This window comes from Octopus bimaculoides, chromosome 2, assembly GCF_046866305.1.
Source record: "Octopus bimaculoides isolate indiv1 chromosome 2, ASM4686630v1, whole genome shotgun sequence".
Taxonomy (NCBI): domain Eukaryota; kingdom Metazoa; phylum Mollusca; class Cephalopoda; order Octopoda; family Octopodidae; genus Octopus; species Octopus bimaculoides.
This window is the reverse complement of record NC_142929.1, coordinates 124,088,244-124,109,535: the sequence shown is the minus strand read 5'-3', so window position 1 is coordinate 124,109,535 and position 21,292 is coordinate 124,088,244. Positions and strand designations below refer to the sequence as shown.

The window sequence follows — 21,292 nt, the reverse complement described above, 5'->3', positions numbered from 1 at the left end:
TAAGGAAATAATTCACTGGAATATGTTATATATATATATATATATATATATATATATATATATATATATATATATATAAATATATGAATACTAAAATACCAATCTTTCACATTACATATTTCAAATATTCCTAAGGTTGTAGTTGAGATCACTTTTGATTCAGCAGCTCTGTCTTTTGGGGGCACTCAGTGTACAAGGATCACAATAATCAATATGTCTTTTCTCTTATGAGAGGTTCATATTTGAGTGAGATTTAGCTGCTATTTCTTGTTAACTGAGTGACCATCTAGAGACACTCTTGATTCTGTTTTTGTTGTTGCTATTGTTTCCACTATTTTACTGGAGCCAGTTCAACTTGTTTACTTGATTTTATGCTTTGGTAAGAGCCTTGTTAATAATTATATTTTGGTGTGAGCTAAACTTGTTACTTAGCTGAGTATTTTTTAAACTATGATAATAATTGTATTTTCATAATGTCTGCAATGGTCTTTTAATTTTATTAATCTTTATGTACAACTAGTAATTTTTTAATGTATTAGATATGTTCAGAAAGAAATCAGACTGTTAAAATTAGTGCACCAACCAGTCAGCCAATGCAGTGTGCTCATGAAGGCAGTGTTGTGTAAGGATAATCTTGTCCTTCAGTGGGATAATGGCTACAACATGGCTATTATCACACCTTCATTGATCTACATATGCTAAAGTGAAGTTATGCTTAGTCTTGTCAATTTGTTACAAGTGGAACAATGAATCATGTTTCAAAGTGGAAAAAAGTCTTATGGAGACTTTTCTAATGTGGCAACAGACCTCTATGGAGAATCTTTTGTCTAACAACATACAGTAATCATATTTCAAAAGTGTATGCAGTAATCAGTGAAAATCACTGCCTGTCCATGAAGCTGCTGAAGAAGTAAGCATCTGTAAAAATTTGTATCACACGACCTTTAAAAAAAAATTGCAAAGGTGTTGTGTTACCACAAAATTTGTCATATCTGCTTGTAGGTGAACAAAAAGAGAACTGAGTCATGATCAGAGTCTGTTTGTTTGTTCAATTACTGATGAAAATTTCTGAAAATGTAAGAGGTGATGAAACATGGATGTACAACTACAATGTCAAAACAGAAAGGCAGTCATTGTTGTAGGTTAGATTATTGCTGCTGCAATGTAAAAATACATGTCACAGTTTCTTAAATGTCAAGGTGATGTCGACTTTCTGTTTTGATTGACAGAGCAAATTAACTCATAAATTAGCTCTATGTGGTCAGACAATCAATAAAAAGATATACTTGAATGTCCTGAAGTATTTGAGAGAGGCAGCATGAAAGAAGAGGCTTAGACAAAGAAAATCTAGATATTTCATCATAGGAATGCATTTGTTCAAATGTTATTCCTTATCCATGACTATTTTTGTCTCCAAATTCCCTATGAAAGGTTGCCACTTTTACACAAAAGGACTGAAGAAAATTCACCATAAGATCTGCACATTATTTGAGAAAAAGCATTTCAGGACATATTCCAAAACTGGTAAAAGCTCTGGGAGTAGTGTAGCAAGAGTGGCAGGAGCTATTTTGAAGGGGACAATTCTGATTAAATTGTAAGTCAAGCCAGAAATTTGTTTTTCAAATATTTGGTTTCTTTTTGCATAGAGACCTTGTATAAATGATTAGAAACTGCCTAACTACTTTCATTTGTATATTCAATGTCAAATTCATTTGAATGAAGAACATTTTAATCCTAAGAATTAAATGCATTTAATCATTGAAAATAAATTTCCAGTTTTGTTTTCCTATTGACAAATATCTCAAAACAATAATTAAAAAAATATTCTAAGTTCTAAAGAAGTAATCCTTCTATCCTCCGAGCATACATTTCTTTAGCAATTTGGTAGCATTTTTCTCCAATTCAGTTACACAGTTATGTTAATAATTGTTAGATAAAGTTTCTACAGGATCTCATAACTTTAGGCCTCTCCAACACTACATTTCACCCTTTTACAATGATTATCAACATTAAAAAAAAATAAGTAACATAAAAAACAGACAAAAAAGATGATAATACATACTGTTTCTTCTTGATTTAAAGTAACTTCCTCAATCTTTGCTTTAAAGAGTGGTTTCCATGGAGGATCTATAACAGTTTGACTAGGTAATCCAATTGTTGGTGAAGGCAATGTAAAGTCGATATTTGGTGGAGGGACCTAGCAAATAAGGAGAAATATACACAAATATACACATATAACACATAAGTAAATATATGTATGTGTGTATATACATCAACACAATCAGAATTTTTAACACCGGTTTCTTCAAATTGGCATGGATAAATATAAATACGTTATGCATACAACAAATAAATCAATTTTATTAGAATACACACATACATGCACATACATTCACACACTCACCCACACAGATAGATATGTGTATGTGCATATATATGTAATTTAATCTTAATAAGAATGTAAGATTACATCATATAATGTATAATATGTATAATTAACCATGGGATGAAGTAGGGAAGGCTGATTTCAAAATGTTGAGCCTCATGGAGGAGATGACAAAGAATTGAGATGATAGGCAATTTGCTGCAACTTGTCATCACCTCCTTCTTGAGCTACTTTTTTTCTCTCTCACCTTTCTACTTTTTATTGATAATTACCATCAACCACACTTTCACCCTTGTTTTTCACTTACTGCCAAAGCTCAATGCTGTCCTGCAGATTGTTGGATCCTATCAAACAATCCTACCCTTGACAACATAGAAAATAGTTGTTAAATGATGATTGTGTGTGTATATATATATATGCACATATACAGATTGAACACAGTTAAGTAATATACCTTGTCTAAAGCCACAATGCAATATGTATTCAGATTTGAATTCATAATCACAGGACTCCACCCAGTCCCTTAATGATAAAAATGTTTTCATAGTTTCATAGTTTTGAGAATGCAAGATGGTACAAACCTCTAAGTAGATAAGATAACTTTCCCAGCTGTCCTGACAATCAGAATTAAATAGAGTATGCAGAGACATAATAATAATGTACTTAAAGTGAATCAGAGCTCAGAACTTTTGACTTGGTTGCCCAATACTTTCTCTATTGAGTCATTTCCAGTTACATTTCATAAAAGACAAACATAATTCAAAGTAATAACTGCTGTGTGCAACATGGGTTCATTAATTTACCTTAAAGATATTGTTTGCACCTTCTTCCATGCGAGGCCATACTTGGTAGCGAAATTGCCAAAGTGTACCAAATCTGAAAGAAGATAATAATAATAATAATAATAATATTGATAATAATTCTTTTTAATTTTGGTACAAAGCCAACAATCTTAAAGGGAAAGAAGTAATTCAATTACAACCCCAGTATTTAAATTGTACTTTATTTTATCAATCCGGTAAGGAGGAAAGGCAAAGTTGACTTTGACAGGATTTGAGCTCAGAACATATAGAGCAAGAAGAAATATCACTACGCATTTACATGATGATAATAATAATAATAATAATAATAATAATAATGATAATAATAATAATGATTCTTTTTACTATAGGAACAAGGCCTGAAATTTGGGGGAGGGGTAAGTCGATCACATCAACCACAGTACTCAGTTGGTACTTATTTTATTGACCCAGAAAGGATGAAAGGCAAAGTCAACCTCAGCAGAATTTGAACTCAGAACACGAAGACAGACAGAATACTGCCAAGCATCTTGCCCAGCATGCTAATTATTCTGCTAGCTTGCCACCTTAATAATCATAACCATAACCATAATAATAATAATAATGATTGTGTCTACTATAGTCAGAAGGTCCGAAATTTGAGGGAGAGGGCTAGATGATTAAATTGACTTTAATACTTAGAAGAGAAGAGAAGGAGAAGAAGAGACACTCCCCACTCCTTCGGTCATGAATGACCAAGGGATTGCACCTAGAAAGTTACCCTCTGAGGCACAAGTCCAGGCAAGATTGTTTATGGAAGACCAGTGGTCATCCATGCATACCAGTCTCCCCTCTCCATGCCACCAATGTTATCCAAGGGAAAGCAAAAGCGGATACAGCTTGACACCAGTGATGTCGCATCTCATTTCTACAGCTGAGTAAACTGGAACAACATGAAATAAAGTGTCTTGCTCAAGAACACAACACACAAACCCAACACTTTAACCATTGAGCCATGAGCCTTCATAACCTTGCCCAGGCTTGCGCTTCAGAGAGTAACTTTCTAGGTACAATCCCATGGTCATTCATGACTGAAGAGGGTCTTTACCTTTTACCCTTAGTATTTGAGCAGAATTTTATTATATTGATCCCATAAGGATGCAAAGTTGACTGCAATGGGATACAAATAGGATACATAACTTAGAGGTTCATCAAAAAAAAAAAAGGAACAACAGAACAAGTATCAGACTTAAATAAATAAATAACAAATAAACAGATCAGTTTCAAACCTTAGAATGGAATTGATTCGATGGTTAACATCTTCATGCTGCATTTCTCTTACAAGCATGGCTTGTGCTTTATCTGGGGCCTTCACAGAAGTTAGCAGGAACACAGTAGCTAAGAATGGAGTAGTAAATGTTAGTTGATTAGTTTGTTGTATGATGATGATGATTTATATAATTAAGACATATACTGAGTTGTGTTAAAAGTTACAGTATTTTTTAGAAAAAGGAAATTAGTTGATGATGACACAAATGTAAGGATATGAATAGAGCAATAAATAAGTTACAATTGGAAACATGCAATATTCCATATATATGTATATATATATATATATATATAGGTTATGAGAGGTGATGGTGTCAAGAAGACCCAAAGGTATCAGGTAATGCTGAGTAAGTGCTATGGACAGACTATAGTTAAGCTCCAGGTTTGGTGATTATGCAAACGAGGAGTCCAACGTAGGTCATATGTCAGCATGTGTATATATAAAAAAATTAACAGAATGAGATAAAAATGCAAGGCTGTAAAGATTTCAGAACATTTATAAATAAAAGGTTTTACAGCTGTTTCCGGAGTATTTTATATATCCCTTCATCAAAGATGGTGTGAGAAGATGGTTAAGCAATAGTTATTCTAGATAAGATATGAAATATCTAGATATTCTAGATAAGATATTAAGTGGAGGAATGAAAACAGACATGAGATATGCAGGGATATTGTAAATAATGGAACTGAAGATACAATATCCCTGCATATCTCACGTCCATTTTCATTCCTCCACTTCACTCTCTATTTCATATCTTATAACTATTGCTTAACCATCTCACACTGTCTCTGATGAAGGGATATATAAAATATCCTGGAAACAGCTGTAAGACCTTTTATTTATAAATGTTCTGAAATCTTTACAGCCTTGGATTTTTATCTCATTCTGTTAATTCATATATACATATATATATATATATATATATATATATATATATATATATATATATATATAAATATTGTGCTGAGGATGAGAAATTAGCTATTTCACTGCTTTAATCTTGAAATTGGATCAATACTCAATTGACCATGGAGTTTTATTTTGTATTTTTCATTTGCCTGTCTACAACCCGTATTTTTGCAGGAGCTAAAGGTAGTTTATAATGTTTTTTGGCATATTCTTACAACATGTTGGAGCAGGGTTTTTCCTGTTCCCTTATCTAATTATATAATGTATATATATATAATTGTTATTATATATACATATAAAGAGAGAGAGAGAGAGAGAGAAGGAGAGAGGGAGAGATGGTAGACGGGTGCAGACATGGCTATGTGGTTAAGAAGCTTGCTTCCCAACCATGTGGTCTCAGGTTCAGTCCCAATGTGTGGCTCCTTTGGAAAGTGTCTTCTACTGTAGACCTAGGCTGACCAAAGTCTTGTGAGAGGATTTGGTAGGTGGAAATCAAAATGGAATGTACTGATCCTGGAACAGATTGAGAAGGTTCAGGGAAATATCATGGAAGACCATCGTGTAACAATCCAGGAAATTGCTCAAGAAGTGAGAATAAACACAGGCTCAACATATTCCATTCTAACAGAGGATTTGTGCATTCAGAAGGTGTCGGCAAAATTCATCCCCAAGGTGCTGGCAGAGCAGCAAAAGAAACTCTGCATGGAAGTCACTCAGAACATGGTGGACAGCACAAACCATGGTCGAGACATCATGAAAACTATCATCAATGATGATGAGACATGAATCTATGCTCAATGTGTTCAGTCATCTTGCATGAAAACAAAAATTCGATGAGTGCAGACTATGTGTCTGTACTCTCAGCATAATAGCTAAGAACTGATATGGCCCACCAGTGTGAACATTTTCAAGCATGCACAGGAAGGGTGGAGTCACCTCCCACAAAAGATTTTGCCCATGTGATATTAGTTTTGGTGGGAAAAAAAATAAAATCAAGTACTTTTTGACTGCCCCTCATATATTAATTTAAACCATGCTAATATGAAATGAAATGCGAGCGTGCGCGTATATGTGCGTGTGTGTGTGTGTGTGTAAAAGACCGTTTCTGACTGGATAGAATGAACTCACAGAATATTAAATGTTACCAGCTTTAACTTAAGCATGTTTTGGATCAATTTATTTAGACTAATGTTTTGCTGTTTTCATTAAAGTCTAAGGTGTATATGGTACATAAGTTTCAAGTTGAATTTGAGTAACATATAAGATAAGTGCTATGATGTCAACAAAAGCCAGTCTGTTTTTTTTTTTCTTGTAAAAAGCAAGGATGGCATTTTTCATATACAGACTTAACAAGAAAATATGTGTGTCTTACCTGCAGAAGCAGCCAATTCCTGATCACTTTCCAAAATGAGTTCCCATGCTACGGGCATCATATCAACAAAAGTATTTTCGGATAATATTGGTGCTGCCTTAGTCACAACTGCCATTGGGGACTGGGTAAGATTATGTGCCTTAAGGAAATAAAAGTATACATAAAGATAGGGAATTAGAATATGTTGAAGCTGATGTTTTTTTTTTATATGATACATCTCTAAGTCTGTTATTCTTTAAAACATCAAAATTTTAAGTCAATATGTCATCATAACATTTAGTGGAAGATATTGTACAATAATTAGGAAAATGTTAATCTTTTTATGTAATTTGGAGATCCATAAAACTCATTCTCAACTAAAGTTTCCGTAGTATTTAGTGGATACACTAAATAAATAAATAAATATGTCTGTATGTGACTGTGTCTGTCTGTTTGTCTGTATGTATGTATGTATTTATGTATGTCTTTATTCAGTTTTATTTCGAGATTTCTTGCCAATAGAGAAAGAACCGGTTTCTAACCTAGATCCAAGGCTCCTTCATTGGAATTTCAACATCAACAACAGGGTATTTTAGTATGTATGTATATGTGCTGATTTGTATGCTTTGTTTTATGTATGTCTTCTCATGCATATAGTTGCATATCTAGACATGCTCATATATACTTGAATGATAAACTTCTGGAAAGTTTTACAGATTTTTACAGTTCCAGTGATGGATTGGATCTATAGTCTTTGAATCAGCTTTCTCCTTTCTGGTTTTGGGAAGCCTAATTTCTCAAGATTGGTATTTACAGTGTCCTACATGTTCAGTGCCTCAATAATTACTGGTATAAACCTGAACTTGTAATTTGGATAGAGTAACTGCAGATTTCTCAATAATTCAGCGTATGTATGTATGTATGTATGTATGTATGTATGTATGTATGTATGTGTGTATCTATCTATCTATTTTACATATGTATGTGTGTATGTACAGGATGCAATGAATAAACTGTCATCAAAATTATGCAAAAATGAAAATAACACCGACATCTCATTTTAACAGATATAGTTACCAAAATTACATAAAAATATCTTGAAATATTAAAGGGTAAATTTATTCAATAAAATTGCCATTGGCTTCAATTATAGCCTCCAGACGACTTCGGAATCTCCTGCAATTCTTTTGAACAGTCTCCTTGTTTAAGTTGGTGAATGCTGCCATAATCCTTGCCTTCAGGTCATCTTTGTTGTTACAAGGAGTTTTGTTGGTCTCTCGCTCAACTGTGCCCTACACATAATAATCAAGGGGGTTGCAGTTTGGGGAGTTAGGTGGCTAGATGTTAAGGGTGATATGGTCGCAGAAATTGTCTGACAGCCATGACTGGGTTCTCCTGCTTGTGTGGTATGGTGCAGAGTCCTGTTGCAAGACACAGGGTCTTCCAGCGGCCACCCTCTTGACCCAGGGCAGCACTATCTCCTCCAGGCACTTGATGTAGGCCTCTGTGTTGAGTCTGAGGCCATGTGGGAAGATGAATGGAGGCATAACATCGCCATTACTAGTGATCACTCCAAACACCATGATGTTGACTAGAAGTTTGATTTTTATCACTCTCAGTACATGTCCTCAGACTGACACCCTAACACTCTGAAATGTTCGTATTGGAGCTTCCGGTACAAATGCCAAGCAGTACAGCATGTCAATTCCAAATACCTGGCAGAGTGAAATGCATCATGTTGCTGTTTTTCTCACAGATGGTGCCCAACTGATCCTTGTGTACTGTGTCATGGACAAAATTAAAAACAAACAATGCACATGCACAAAATAAAAAAATATAAAATGGCGACAATTTACCAATCACACACTGTATATAACCCACCAATACATATTCTAATGTGTTCTCCTGTTATCTCATCACTAACATAATAATCTCTGATCTTTAGAATTATCTGAATATACTCCAAACTCTGTCACCAAAATCTGTCTCCAGTTTTTGCATTTTTGTTTTCCCTCAGTATATTTCCACACAAAACATTTCATGATGTCCTTTATTCTGAAGAATGGTATGTTAATAAGTTTTCTTTTGACCTAAATGCTTCTACAAAATTGCTAACTACTAATTGTCAAGTTTTATTTTTCAACTACAACAATCTCTCTCATCCTTTCTATGATTCTAAGTGGAGAGCTTGTGAGTATAAAGAGAAGTGCCATTCTTCTTAGGGCACTAGTACAAATGATAAGATCAATAGTGCTATAATAAGAAAGTGTGAAGTAAAAATTTCATTGATGGTAATTACCTGAGTGGTGACATATTTAACAATTGGTAATGGTTCAGCTTTTGCCTTGTGTGGCTTTTCTTCTTTCTTCCAATGTGGAGAGCTTAATTTTAATTTAGAGAGGGATACGTCTGATTTAATTTTCTCAAGGAGAGGAGTGCTCTCCCTTCTACGAGTGGGCGATGCTTGCTGAAAAAGGGACTCCTGGAAAAGACAAATGTAGCAATTGTCATAAGTAAATTAAATTTAAACCAAGATTTCATGGTAAAATAAAGCTCATATTTTATATAATGTAACACAAACACACTATAAAAATAACTTTTACACCAAATTTTTTACAAATTGCATGAGTAGGTGGCTTCAGTAAAGTTCTAGATTTACTGGAATTACAAGTATTTTTAAGAGAACATGCCAGTCTTAACAATTAAGTAAAATAACATAGATTAATTTATTTAACATGTCTCTTAACCCATTAGCATTTAAATTGATCATATCAGGCTCAAATATTCCACCTGTTTTATGTTAATCTTTTTTTCTTCTTTTTTTTTTTTTTGTAATTTACATGAATTATGGATCACAACAAAATAAATCTGTGACCTGTTTTTTACTTCTAACGAGCAGTAATTTCCTTTCAGTTATGCAAAAATATCTTTAAGAAGTGTGTAACCATTACATTTTTCATATGTAACCTTATCCTTTATGAGCTATTGATAGGATTGATTATGCATTGATAAATACTGCTGACCACAAAAAGTGCAGTAGTTAATTTATTACAAATTGAGTTGGGAAATAAAACATCCTATGATAAGAGTTACAATTAACCGATTTGACAGGGTTAATAGTAAACTGGATGCTAATATGCTTAATGCAGTGATGAATGAAAGTGATTATCTAAAAGACTTGGCAGGGGAGGCAACAATAGAATTTAAATGAATGAAAATTAATTGAATATAGAATGCATTAGGGGAGGAGGAGAAAACGGTTTAGTATAACCTGGTTCATCATGACCGCAGAACTGAATTTCAGGTATTTCATTTTCAACAGCTTAGCTGTACTAACCGTACCCAGGAAGTGGAAGAAGTGCAGTATTTTTATGGAAAGTACTTGGGAATTTATAATTGATGACTGCTTCCTTAATTTGCGGTGCTAAGTACACATCATTCCATGGATCTTGAGAAGATAGTCCAATATTCCAATATGTCTTAATTTGAATTACTACACGAGGAAGAAGACTTCTGATGTTCCAATAGCATAAAACTGTATTTTCCAGCATATAAGTTGAATTTTCCAGACTAAAATTTACAACCAAAAAGGTAGGTTGACTTATATGCCAAGATGACGTTGAAAGACCAAAAATTCCATGTGAAATGTAGCAGGATTTGGAAAGGTGATGATGATGATGTTTGAATGCTTACAGTTCATGCTTACACTACACATTAACTTGTATATTGGAAAATACAGTAGGTTATAGGTAAGTGTATAATTCTTGCATGATTTAACTCATAGATACACATACATACAATAAAGAATGCATAAATAAAATCAATATGTAAAGAATACATTGTCATCCTTACTACATATTTACTATTTGTAAAGAACATACTTTTCTTTTGAGTTTATCCTTCTGCAATGTAGAACTCAGTTCAACTACTTTATGAGGTTTCTTCACTTCAACTTCTTTTACAGATTCATATATTTTTTTTACTGCTGTGATTAAGCGTGAACAACTGCGCCGCTGTCGCTCATAACAATATGGGTGACAATAATTTTGGTGAGTACAAATGAAATTAGACAAATTGGCAAGTTGGACAACAATCTGAAAAAAAAAAGAAGAAAGAAATTCATTACATAAAATAAAGCAACAATACTGACTGGTGTTAACTAAGTACTCAACCATATTGTATAGAAGAAAGTGCACAATACACTGAATCAACAATAACATTAATGGTGCTTGTTTTAATGTCCGTTCTAGCATGGTTTAGACAGAAACTGATTTTGAAGCATGCCAGGATGGAGTAGGGATGCTAAATGATGATGAAAACGATGCTCTCTTTCTCTCTCTCTCTCTCTCTCACACACACACATACACACAGACACATGCAGTCTGACGAAGCCAAGCAAGCCAAAACATTTCCCTTCTTAAATGTTACTAAATATGTACTACGACTAAAACTTCTGAGAAACAATTCAGTTTAATATTAAACTTTTTTAACATTTAAGGAGGAAAAAACAAAGATATGATGATGATGATGATGATGATGATGATGATGGTAGTGTGAGAAAGGTGGTTCAGCAATTTCTTGCTGAACAACCTGCACCAGATGATTTGTTAACAATGATCAAATGTATGTGTTATACATCAGCTCACTCCCTCCATCAAATCGACATTGCCTGTGTGGGCGCACACTGTACCATACATCAAGTGTTGAAGTGATCACAGACCAACATGAGATGGAGAGTTTTACTCAAGAACACAACGCACCACCTGGTCCAAGAACTGGAACCATGGTCTTGCGATTGAGAGTGCAACATCCTAACCATTAGGTCATGTGCCCTCATAGAAATAAAAGTTCAACATACATCTATAGATAAATTCAATGATATATTCAATTTATAAAAAGATTTCTAAAAAATCATTGCAAAACATTCAATTGATGTCATCTTACTTTAATCCATGGCATATTTTGACCCAAGTTTTTCTCGTCGTAGGCATCTTGATCAGTGTGACTTTCTTGTGCTTCATGGTCACTAGTAGCTTGTTGTGAATCACCGCCTTCCATTTGTTCCTCTTCTAAAAACTTTTTATCTGACCGGATAGACTGACTACTAATCTTTCTGGAACGTATGCTTCCAAACCGCTTGATACCTGACAATCAATAAAAGAAAGGTTTCAATAAATGTATTGAGTGCATGTGTGTGTGTGTGTGTGCATGCGTACATTATAAGATGTTCTAATAAGGCATCAAACTAGCAGAATCATTAGCATGCTGGACAAAATGCTTAGTAGCATTTTATCTGTATTTACATTTTGAGTTCAAACGCTGCCTTTCATATTTTCAGGGTTTATAAAATAAGTACAAGTTGAGCACTGGGGTCGATGTAGTCAACTAGCCCCCTCCATCAAAATTTCAGGCCTTATGCCTATAACAATTTCAAGAAGCATAGAAGATCTGAAGAACATAGTGGCACGACAACTAACAATTGATGCAGGTAGTTTATTCCAGGCTTCAGCAATTCTGAACATGAAAAGATGTCACATATTTCCCAATAATCATTGAAAATTAATTTGGACTCATACTTAAGAGAAGGCAGTCAAAGATCTCAGTCAATGACAATCTTTATTGTGTTAGTTCAACATATAATCATTGTCCAGAGATCCATAATGGTTATCCTTCACTGGTGCAATTTTCATCTGTCTATTCACATACAATTATTTTACTTGGTTTGCAGATCTAATTGATGGTTGTAGTGTAATATCACCCAGACAAGTGAGATCTCATTTAATTACGATTGCAAACAATGGTTGTTGCTCGACTAGCTTCTTTACATCTAGAATTTCCAGGATTTTGCAAAAGCATCTGCATTTATAAGGGCTGTTATTGTCTAGCTGTTGCTTGATTAAGCAAAACAATGAACAAAAGTTTTCCAGCCATCATCACCCAACTTTTAATCAAACAGTGGAAGAGTAAACTAATCAATGATGTCCATCCTTTCTTTATGATAATAGGATGTAACCTGAATGAGATTTAGCTATTTCTAGTAAATCAGGTTTCCCTTCTTGGCTGTTCTTTAGATGCCACTGCTCTCAGTCATATAAAAAAGAGAGATTGTGCTAGAATTACAAAACATTCTCTAGGTAGTATGAAAATGCTTCTTACTCTTACACATTTGAAAAGTCAGCTGAATGTAGCAGAATCCTTTCCTATCCTGTAGTTAGGTACTTTGTCTCTGACTCTGTTGTTGTTGATGGATTTGTCAAGGTAAGATAAAATCTTCTAATACTTCTTTTTTTTAATATTTTTACTGACTCTTCAGAGGGCCTCAGTAACAAGATGTTATCTTCACATCTAAGACTTGGCTTGAATACTTGCAACAGAATAGACTCAACTAAAGCCATCCATGTGCTGGATTGTGGTATTAAATAGAGTGATGAATTAAAGCTGCTACTCAAGATAAGGCATGGTCCCTCTCATAAATTTCTACACAGTTTTCATTTCCAATATTTCACCCATAAAGCTTTTGGTTGACCTGAAAATCCCATAAATCTAACTGCCCCTACATTATCCATTTGCTTCTTAGGGAAGATGGTAACACCACCATTTCTGAATCAATGTTAAAAACTGACCAAGTAATAATATATCATTTAAAATTAAACATTAGCTATCCTATCTTTGCCCTGTTCCTTTCTCCATAACAAATTGGTTACTATGGGTTTCTTTAGATCAATAAATATGAAAAACCTGGAAAGAGGAAAAAAAATTATGTACTTACTCCCGCCTTCTTGCCTTTTCAACCGGAAACTCCTATTGTGACGGAAACTTGAATTATGCCCAGGACCAGAACTTCGTCTAAAATGCTTCAGTAATTTCTGGCGACCTTGGGCTAGTCTTCTCCCTATTGGAAGGGAAATTTACATGTTAAATTGCACTGATCAAAAGACACCTTTCGATAAATTACTAGTAACATTCTATTGATGTTAACAATCATATGATAATGTTTTTTTGTTAATTACTATAAAAAAATTTCAGTTGTGATAGTAAAACGTTCTATTTTATGATGATAACCCAGAAAACCTTTCATATAAACTAAAAGAGAAAAAAAGAACAAAAAAAAAGGAATAGAAAACCAGTCCGTTTCAAAGCACGAAAATGTAAGTCCAACATTCTTGAGTGTTCAAATGTAAAATTTGGACATGTGATATTTGCTATATTTTTTTGATGAAAGAAAAATTATCAAAATATGAAGAAACATAAAAGAAAGTTCTAAGAAATATTGAAGAATATATTTAACAAAAATACCAGGTACTGAGACACACACAAAAAAAAAAGGAATAAGAAATGGGCTATACATGATAGTTGAAATAAAGAAAACTATATATGATATTTTAATACACTCACACACGCATATATATATACACAAAATATATCAAAATATATCTCTAGATGTGTAAGTTTAGTACCATGATTAGAATATAGCTCTCCAAATTATACAAATATATTATTAACTATATATATATATATATATATATATATATATATATATATATATATATATATATATATATATATATTTGCACTTATCAGGTTTACTTATTAATGTCTATTGATTAAACTGGAAATATGTTCCTCTTCTGCAAGTAAAAAAAAAAAAAATGAAGTTTATAATAATTAAGTCTTGTGTATACAGCATCCATATAGAATTGGTATGAATGTCTTTCGACAGCATCTGGAAAATATAAACTACTGGTGCATTATGTTTTCCATCTAAGTATATATGAAATAATAAAGAGGGGAGGGAAGAAAAAACAAAACAAATGCACACAAACACAAAAACTACCATGAAAAAAATATTATATTACACATCTTAGATGTGAGTTAAATTCAAGTAAGGAAATTTCGTATCACCTAAAAAGAAAATAAAAACTGAACTATTTAAAAAAAATTAATTAAAAAATACTAAAAAACAAAATGATTATTGTATCATGATAAAACATAATGAAAACTTAAAGTTATTAACTTAAAAGAAAGAAGTTGATAAACTGAAAATTTAAAAGAAAACTATAACTGAAGTTGGTCTTTTCCATAAGAGAAAAGTGAAAAATAGATTTAATTGTATGATGAGCAAAATACACATGAATGATGTTTCGAGAGAACCAAGTACTAAAATCAAAGATAAATAAAAACAATAAAGTTACTTGATCAAATATCTCATTAAATATTAGTATTTTATAGAATAATAAATATTAGTACATTTTGATAAGGTAAAATTGCACTATAGAACAGGGAAATAAATCTTATTACAGTCATGTCTTTAAAAGGGCATTAGCAGTTGAAGTGAAATCAAATGGCTCCTACCACAAGTTGACACCAGGCTGCAGAATCAGTTTATCAGATGCTTACCTCCTTCTCAATCGTGTTCGCCACAATTTATAAAAAGGATTTTAGAATTGTAGCTCTGTTTTTTTTTTAACCATGTGCAATTTATGGATAAAAATATACAAATGATATAAAGTGACAGTTGAGCAAATTATGTGAACTCCACCAATATTTACTAGTTTAGGGATGGGGGAGAAAGAAGTACAAGCTGGAACTTTATCAACAGAAAAAAATATCCAACTCAAGAACAGAAAAATTAAGTAAGATAACACTAAGCAAACTATAAACTGTAAATATTCATGAATAAGAAAGGTGAGAGAAAAAATATTTTAGAACAAGAGAAAAATTTGGAAACCAAAGAAGTGCTCAATATTTGAATATAAGATTGCATTAAAAAAACATTGGCATAAAAGAAAATGCAAGAAACTAGTAATAAATAATATATATATATATATATAAATACACACACACGCACACACACAAAGCTGATGAGCACTCTATCAGTGGTTGAAGTAGTATCAGAGTGAATCGGCATCTTTAAATTAATAAACACTACTAATGCATTCAGTGTTTTTCTCATATTGGTACACCCATATTTATGTGGATGAAGATGATGATGATGATATATATATATATATATATATATATATATATATATATATGTATGCATGTGGGTCTGTGTGAATGTTTACTAAACTATGCTATGTGTGTGGACAGTGATGTCACGTGTGGTTGGGCCACAATCAGTGAAGTCTGTTGAAGTTTCCTGTCAACAAATCATCCACAAGCTCTTATTTCAAATTCATCTAGAATCTAAAATCTTTTACATGAAAAACAACTAAAGATTGGTGCCAGGAAGTACATCTGGCTATAAAAGTCCAACCTGAAATTTACTTCCCTCTAAACCAGACATTTAATGAAACTAAAGGAAGAATGATAACACACACACACAACAAACATATAATCAAAGGGTCTATTACTGAAATATTATACGAAACCAAGAGAATTGTTTCTTAATTCACTTTAGAAAGTAATAAAGACAAGAAAAATAATGATGTGAGATGTAGGGTTTACAGAGGGAGTTAACTCCGAAACAAAAGAGGGGCTATAGCTAGATCTTTCTGTTCCAAAAATATTTTAAGATGTTGACATCATAAGAACTTATAAACTTTCGAGAGAATGTGAAATAATTCTCTTTGGAACTGGATCTTGAAGCAAATATAAAGCTATAAATTATAGCATGTAAATATTGGGTTGAAAAATCCTTTTGGATAGAAAAGGTCAAAGGCTACCCATGGGATTCAAACCCTCATCTGCTAACATTTTCATGTTATTTATTTAAAGCTTTATATGTGCTCCGAGATCCACTTCCAAAGATAATTATTTCACATTTCCTTGAAAGTTTATAAATTATTACATCAAGAGCAGACAATTCTCACTGGAAAGAACAAAGTTTCTAAAACAGATTGAGAAATTTGAAGGATTGCTTTGATTCAATGGTAGAACAGCTGCCATGTCTACAGGAGAAGTTGAGATGTGGGTTTGAGTCCCACAGGAAGTCTTCAACTTTTCCTATCTAAAGGGGTTTTTAATCCAATATTTATACACTTTCATTTATATCTTTATATGTGATTTGCAATCCAGTTACAAAAAGAATTATTAAGCAAAATATTTCTTTGAGGCATAGAATTCTTAGCACGATATCAAAGTTGTCACTAAGCAGCTGTTAAAGATTATGGTTCATATTTCAATTATTAATATAATGACTTGTGTTATTCATATCTTGACTTCAACTTCTCATGGTATTTATTTTGTAATTTATCACCTTAAGATTCAATTGACATTATACTGCCTCTATTGAAGCATCACCATTATATTTATACTTATGGCGAACACGAAAAAGCATTGATAACATCTCAGCAAAACAGTCATCAACTTGGTGTCAATTCCAATTGAAAACCACTTCACTCACTTCAACTGCTTTATGCCCAAAGAGACAAGTCTTCAATTTCCCTTCTCTATTCATGATATTTCTGACACTTCGTTACTTTATTGGAATACATCATTATCATGATTAAGGCAGCAAACTGGCAGAATCATTAGCACACTGGGCAAAATGCTCAGTGACATTTTGTCTGCCTTTATGGTCTGAGTTCAAATTTGCCCTTCATCCTTTCAGGGTCAATAAAATAAGTATCAATTGAGCACTGGGGTTAATGTAATCAACTTAGCCTCTCACCTGAAATTGCTGGCCTTGTGCCAGAATTTGAAATCATCATCATCATCAGCATTATATATCATGTGATATTGTTCTGGCTCTCTCTGTTCTGAGTTTATATCTTACTGAAGTTAACTTTTGTTCTACAAGGGTCCAGTGAAATAAAGTACCAAGTACAAGGTTGGTGGTTTTAACTAAACATCCTCCCCTCAAAATTATCTTGAGCCTTAAATTAGATCCAATTATTAAATATTATTTAACTCTAGAATCAAAGGTCTTCAAGCCAAGATAATCTCATATTTTTCCAAGGTGGGGCTCATCAGTATAGTCTTTTAAAAACATGCTATGGCACTTTTTGAGGGTTATTTGGATGCTATTCTTAGCAGCTCAAATGACTACATAGCAACTCCCTTACTAGCTCTCATTAGATGCTATTTTAGTGGGTGAATGCTGCAGTATTGTTTCTTGACACAAAGAATATCACAATCTCACTTTCTATCCTGAACAGGACATTTCATAAGTTGCATTAGTCACTGAGAAAAGTATGAATGTCATAAATGCACATCATTTACAATTGACGGATATTTGTCCTCATCTTGTTTGTTGTTAACACGTTTCAGTCAATATACCCTCCAGCCTTCATCAGGTGTCTTGGGGAAATTTTGAACCTGGGTTCTCATTCCTAAGGTATTTTTCGATGTTGTTGTTGCTGTTGTTATCATTATTACTATTACTATTATTATTATTATTATTATTATTAGTAGTAGTAGTAGTAGTAGCTGCGCTCTTAACCACTACGCCATATGCAACTGCCCGGTGTGCCCATGCTTTCAGATGGCACTGTCAAGCATTCCTGGTGAGAAGGGTGACTAGAAACCTAGAACAAAAAAATACCTTGTCAAAAGCACAGACGAACCTAATGTAGAATCAATGACTAGATAGCACCAGTGTAGGGACTTGGAATTCTGAGTTAATGTCTGTAAGACCACTGGGATTGAGCATTCTTAAAGCATGTCTCTGGAAAACATGTGAGTTGTCTTGGAAGGCATCTAGACTTAGAAGGAACTCTGAGCAAAAAGCCTTACCTGCTCGTGAGTGTCTGTGAAGAGGCAAAGGGTAAGAGAGTGAAATTTGATAGTACATTGGGGAGGAAGAGAACTGGAGATCATCTAACCCTATTCATTCTGAAGAAAGCATGATGATACAACAAACCCAAAACTCTGAGAGAACTGTCACTGACATGGCTACAGCATGTGTCACAACAAGTGGTGGTTGTATCTGATGTCTCCAACCCTCAGCCATGAGGATTGGAATATTCATTCATGTAACTTCAAGATAATCAATTCTATTTGCTTCATATTTCCTGTTTGATGCACACTCATACACATATCATAGAGTGGTGATAAACTGATAAAGTAAGACTAATATAGGTATATCCCTTCACACACACATTTTTGATACCTGATCGCAATTAATATTCTGAAAAGAAATAGCTTCCACAAGGCTGACTTGATAGCAACACACTAAAACCATTTATGTTTACAAGATATTTTCATTCTCACTGCATACACAGATGCACAGTATAAACAATAATAATTAAGAAACAGGAATGGAAAATGATGCCATAATGGACAGAGAGAAATAAAAAAAAAATGCATAGACTAAATAAAAACAATATCCATATATAGAAAGCAAGCCGAAGTTGATAAAAATAAGGAATAAAATTTTATCTTTAATACAATATATATCATTTCCAACAGATATCATTTAAAAGATTATCATAGTAATTTCAATACATGTTTTAGCATACTTTCAGGAAATTTATAAACTATCACAATATTTTTAAATACACACATTATGATACGATTTAAATGAGTGTAGACATATTTCAAACACAGTACAGTATTGACAAAGATATAACCCATTTACAAAGCATATCATTTACAAGGCTATAAATTCTGTTTTCAACAAATTAACACATATAATTTCATTATCTCTTATCAGTTTCAACAGAAGAGGAACACTAAAAGAAAGACTAGCAGTTATAAAACTAACTACAGTGGATAAATTGATGTCTGAAATTGTGTCAAAAATGATTTTATTGCTAAGATAACTTGAGCAACAAAAACAGTAATTGTGTAAAAACTAAGCACTAAAAAATTGACTAATTTGATCATTTAAGCAACTGTTTCTTAATTCTTATTCATTATTTTCATATCTTTTCAAAAGGTTTATTTGTCAATGACTTTCATGACCTCACTTAATAGAAATTCCCAGTTAAAAAAAAACAAAAAAACAAACTCATTGTTAATCTTTATTAATTAATGAATAAAATCTATCAAACAAGTGGATAATTTCTTGCTGCTAAAATGTCATATTTTTATGTAGTTGTCTTGTAGCAAAGTCTTACCATTTCTATCATCTAGTTGAAATAAAAATATAGTTAGCTAATCAAAATAAAATTTCCTAATTTAGTTTTCTTCATATTTCAGTCTAGACAAATGGCAAGTTGTCTTTCCAACACCATTTAATATACACCAGATTCTACAGAGCTTACATAGTTTTAAACTCTCCCTGAAAATGAAAACACCAATTTAATCTTATTATTTCAAACACAAATTAGTCTATATTAACTAATAATAATAATAATAATGATAATAATAACACCAACAATAATAATGATAAATTTCAATATAAGTCTATCGTACAAGAAAGTAAGACACAAAGTTATCAGACATTCCAGATCACATTTAAATGAATACAATTTCAAAGCTTATTTATTCTAACTTTTCTTTTATTTAATAAGTATTCCATGGAATTAGAGCATCACATTAGAAAAATTACTTCAAAACACTTAATTGAAGATTATCTGAAAAGTTAGAAGTGACACTTAAGCAAAATAATGAATGTGCAAGAGAAATTTCAATGTGGCTTATTTGGGGAATTAATGAAAAAAAAAAAAAATAATAATAATGGTGAAGTTGATTTAATTTTTACGATTATAAATGGCAGACTATTTACTTTATTAAACTCTCTCAAAAGGCTTTGATCATTAATTTCTCAAAGTATAATTTTTTTGTCAATAATCATCCTATCAAAACCTAAAATAACTGCTCCATATTCGTATTAAAATTTTACTATCATTTCAGTGTTTTATCAGATAATTAATGTGTTTATAAGCACATCAAATTCAATAATATTCAGCCCCAAAACAATACTATGCATTCTTCAAAGATTTTTACATACAACATATAAAATATTTGTTTGGAATATCATTCCTTTGTGCAGAGCTATATGTCAAACTCAAAGAAAGAGAATGGTGTATAACTAAGACAGCATGTACAGCTAAGGGAGTATGTAAAGCTAAGACAGTATGTTTATTGAATTGCTATTAATTCTCTTGCAATAAAATTAAAATATTTCTTAGCATCTGAATATGACAAAATTCTGAAAAGTTTGAATGCTTACAGAACTTTAATCATGTATATCCACATGTGTGTATGTGTGTGTGTGTGTGTGTGTGTGTGTGTGTGTGTGTGTGAGTGAGTGAGTGAGTGTGCGTCTGTATATATATATATATATATACATATATATATATATATATGTATACCCACACACACACATATATACATATACAGATATGCCTACATAATACAAAATGAAATATGTTGACACAGCTGATGCAGTGAAGCATGAAACAAACCTGCCAATTCTAGCAGTTTCAAAGGATGTTAACATCTAATGCCTACCCACCACTCTATGATGGAAACTGGATAGGTAATATAAATTGAAAGAAGGTTCACACCACCAACAAAACATAAATCATTTTTAAACTGCTACAATCTAATAACTGGACAACTGCTTCATGTATTGGACATGTAGGGACTGAAAATACAACAGGCACACCTTGGATCATCCTTGAAAAAATTCCAGTCTGGGGATTTAT

The 21,292-nt window shown here is 32.6% G+C and overlaps 1 protein-coding gene across 1 annotated transcript in view; it reads right to left on the bottom strand.

Annotated features, from left to right (window-relative positions):
• LOC106882437 (protein unc-80 homolog) overlaps positions 1-21,292 on the bottom strand; it is a 281,073-nt gene that overhangs the window by 135,591 nt on the left and 124,190 nt on the right. The window contains exons 16-23 of the mRNA XM_089347637.1: positions 13,525-13,647; positions 11,700-11,899; positions 10,637-10,849; positions 9,055-9,237; positions 6,777-6,915; positions 4,455-4,563; positions 3,190-3,262; positions 2,063-2,197 (exon numbers count right to left, since the gene is read on the bottom strand). Coding sequence (XP_089203763.1) covers positions 2,063-2,197; positions 3,190-3,262; positions 4,455-4,563; positions 6,777-6,915; positions 9,055-9,237; positions 10,637-10,849; positions 11,700-11,899; positions 13,525-13,647 — 1,175 coding nt within the window. The remainder of the gene's footprint in view (positions 1-2,062; positions 2,198-3,189; positions 3,263-4,454; positions 4,564-6,776; positions 6,916-9,054; positions 9,238-10,636; positions 10,850-11,699; positions 11,900-13,524; positions 13,648-21,292) is intronic.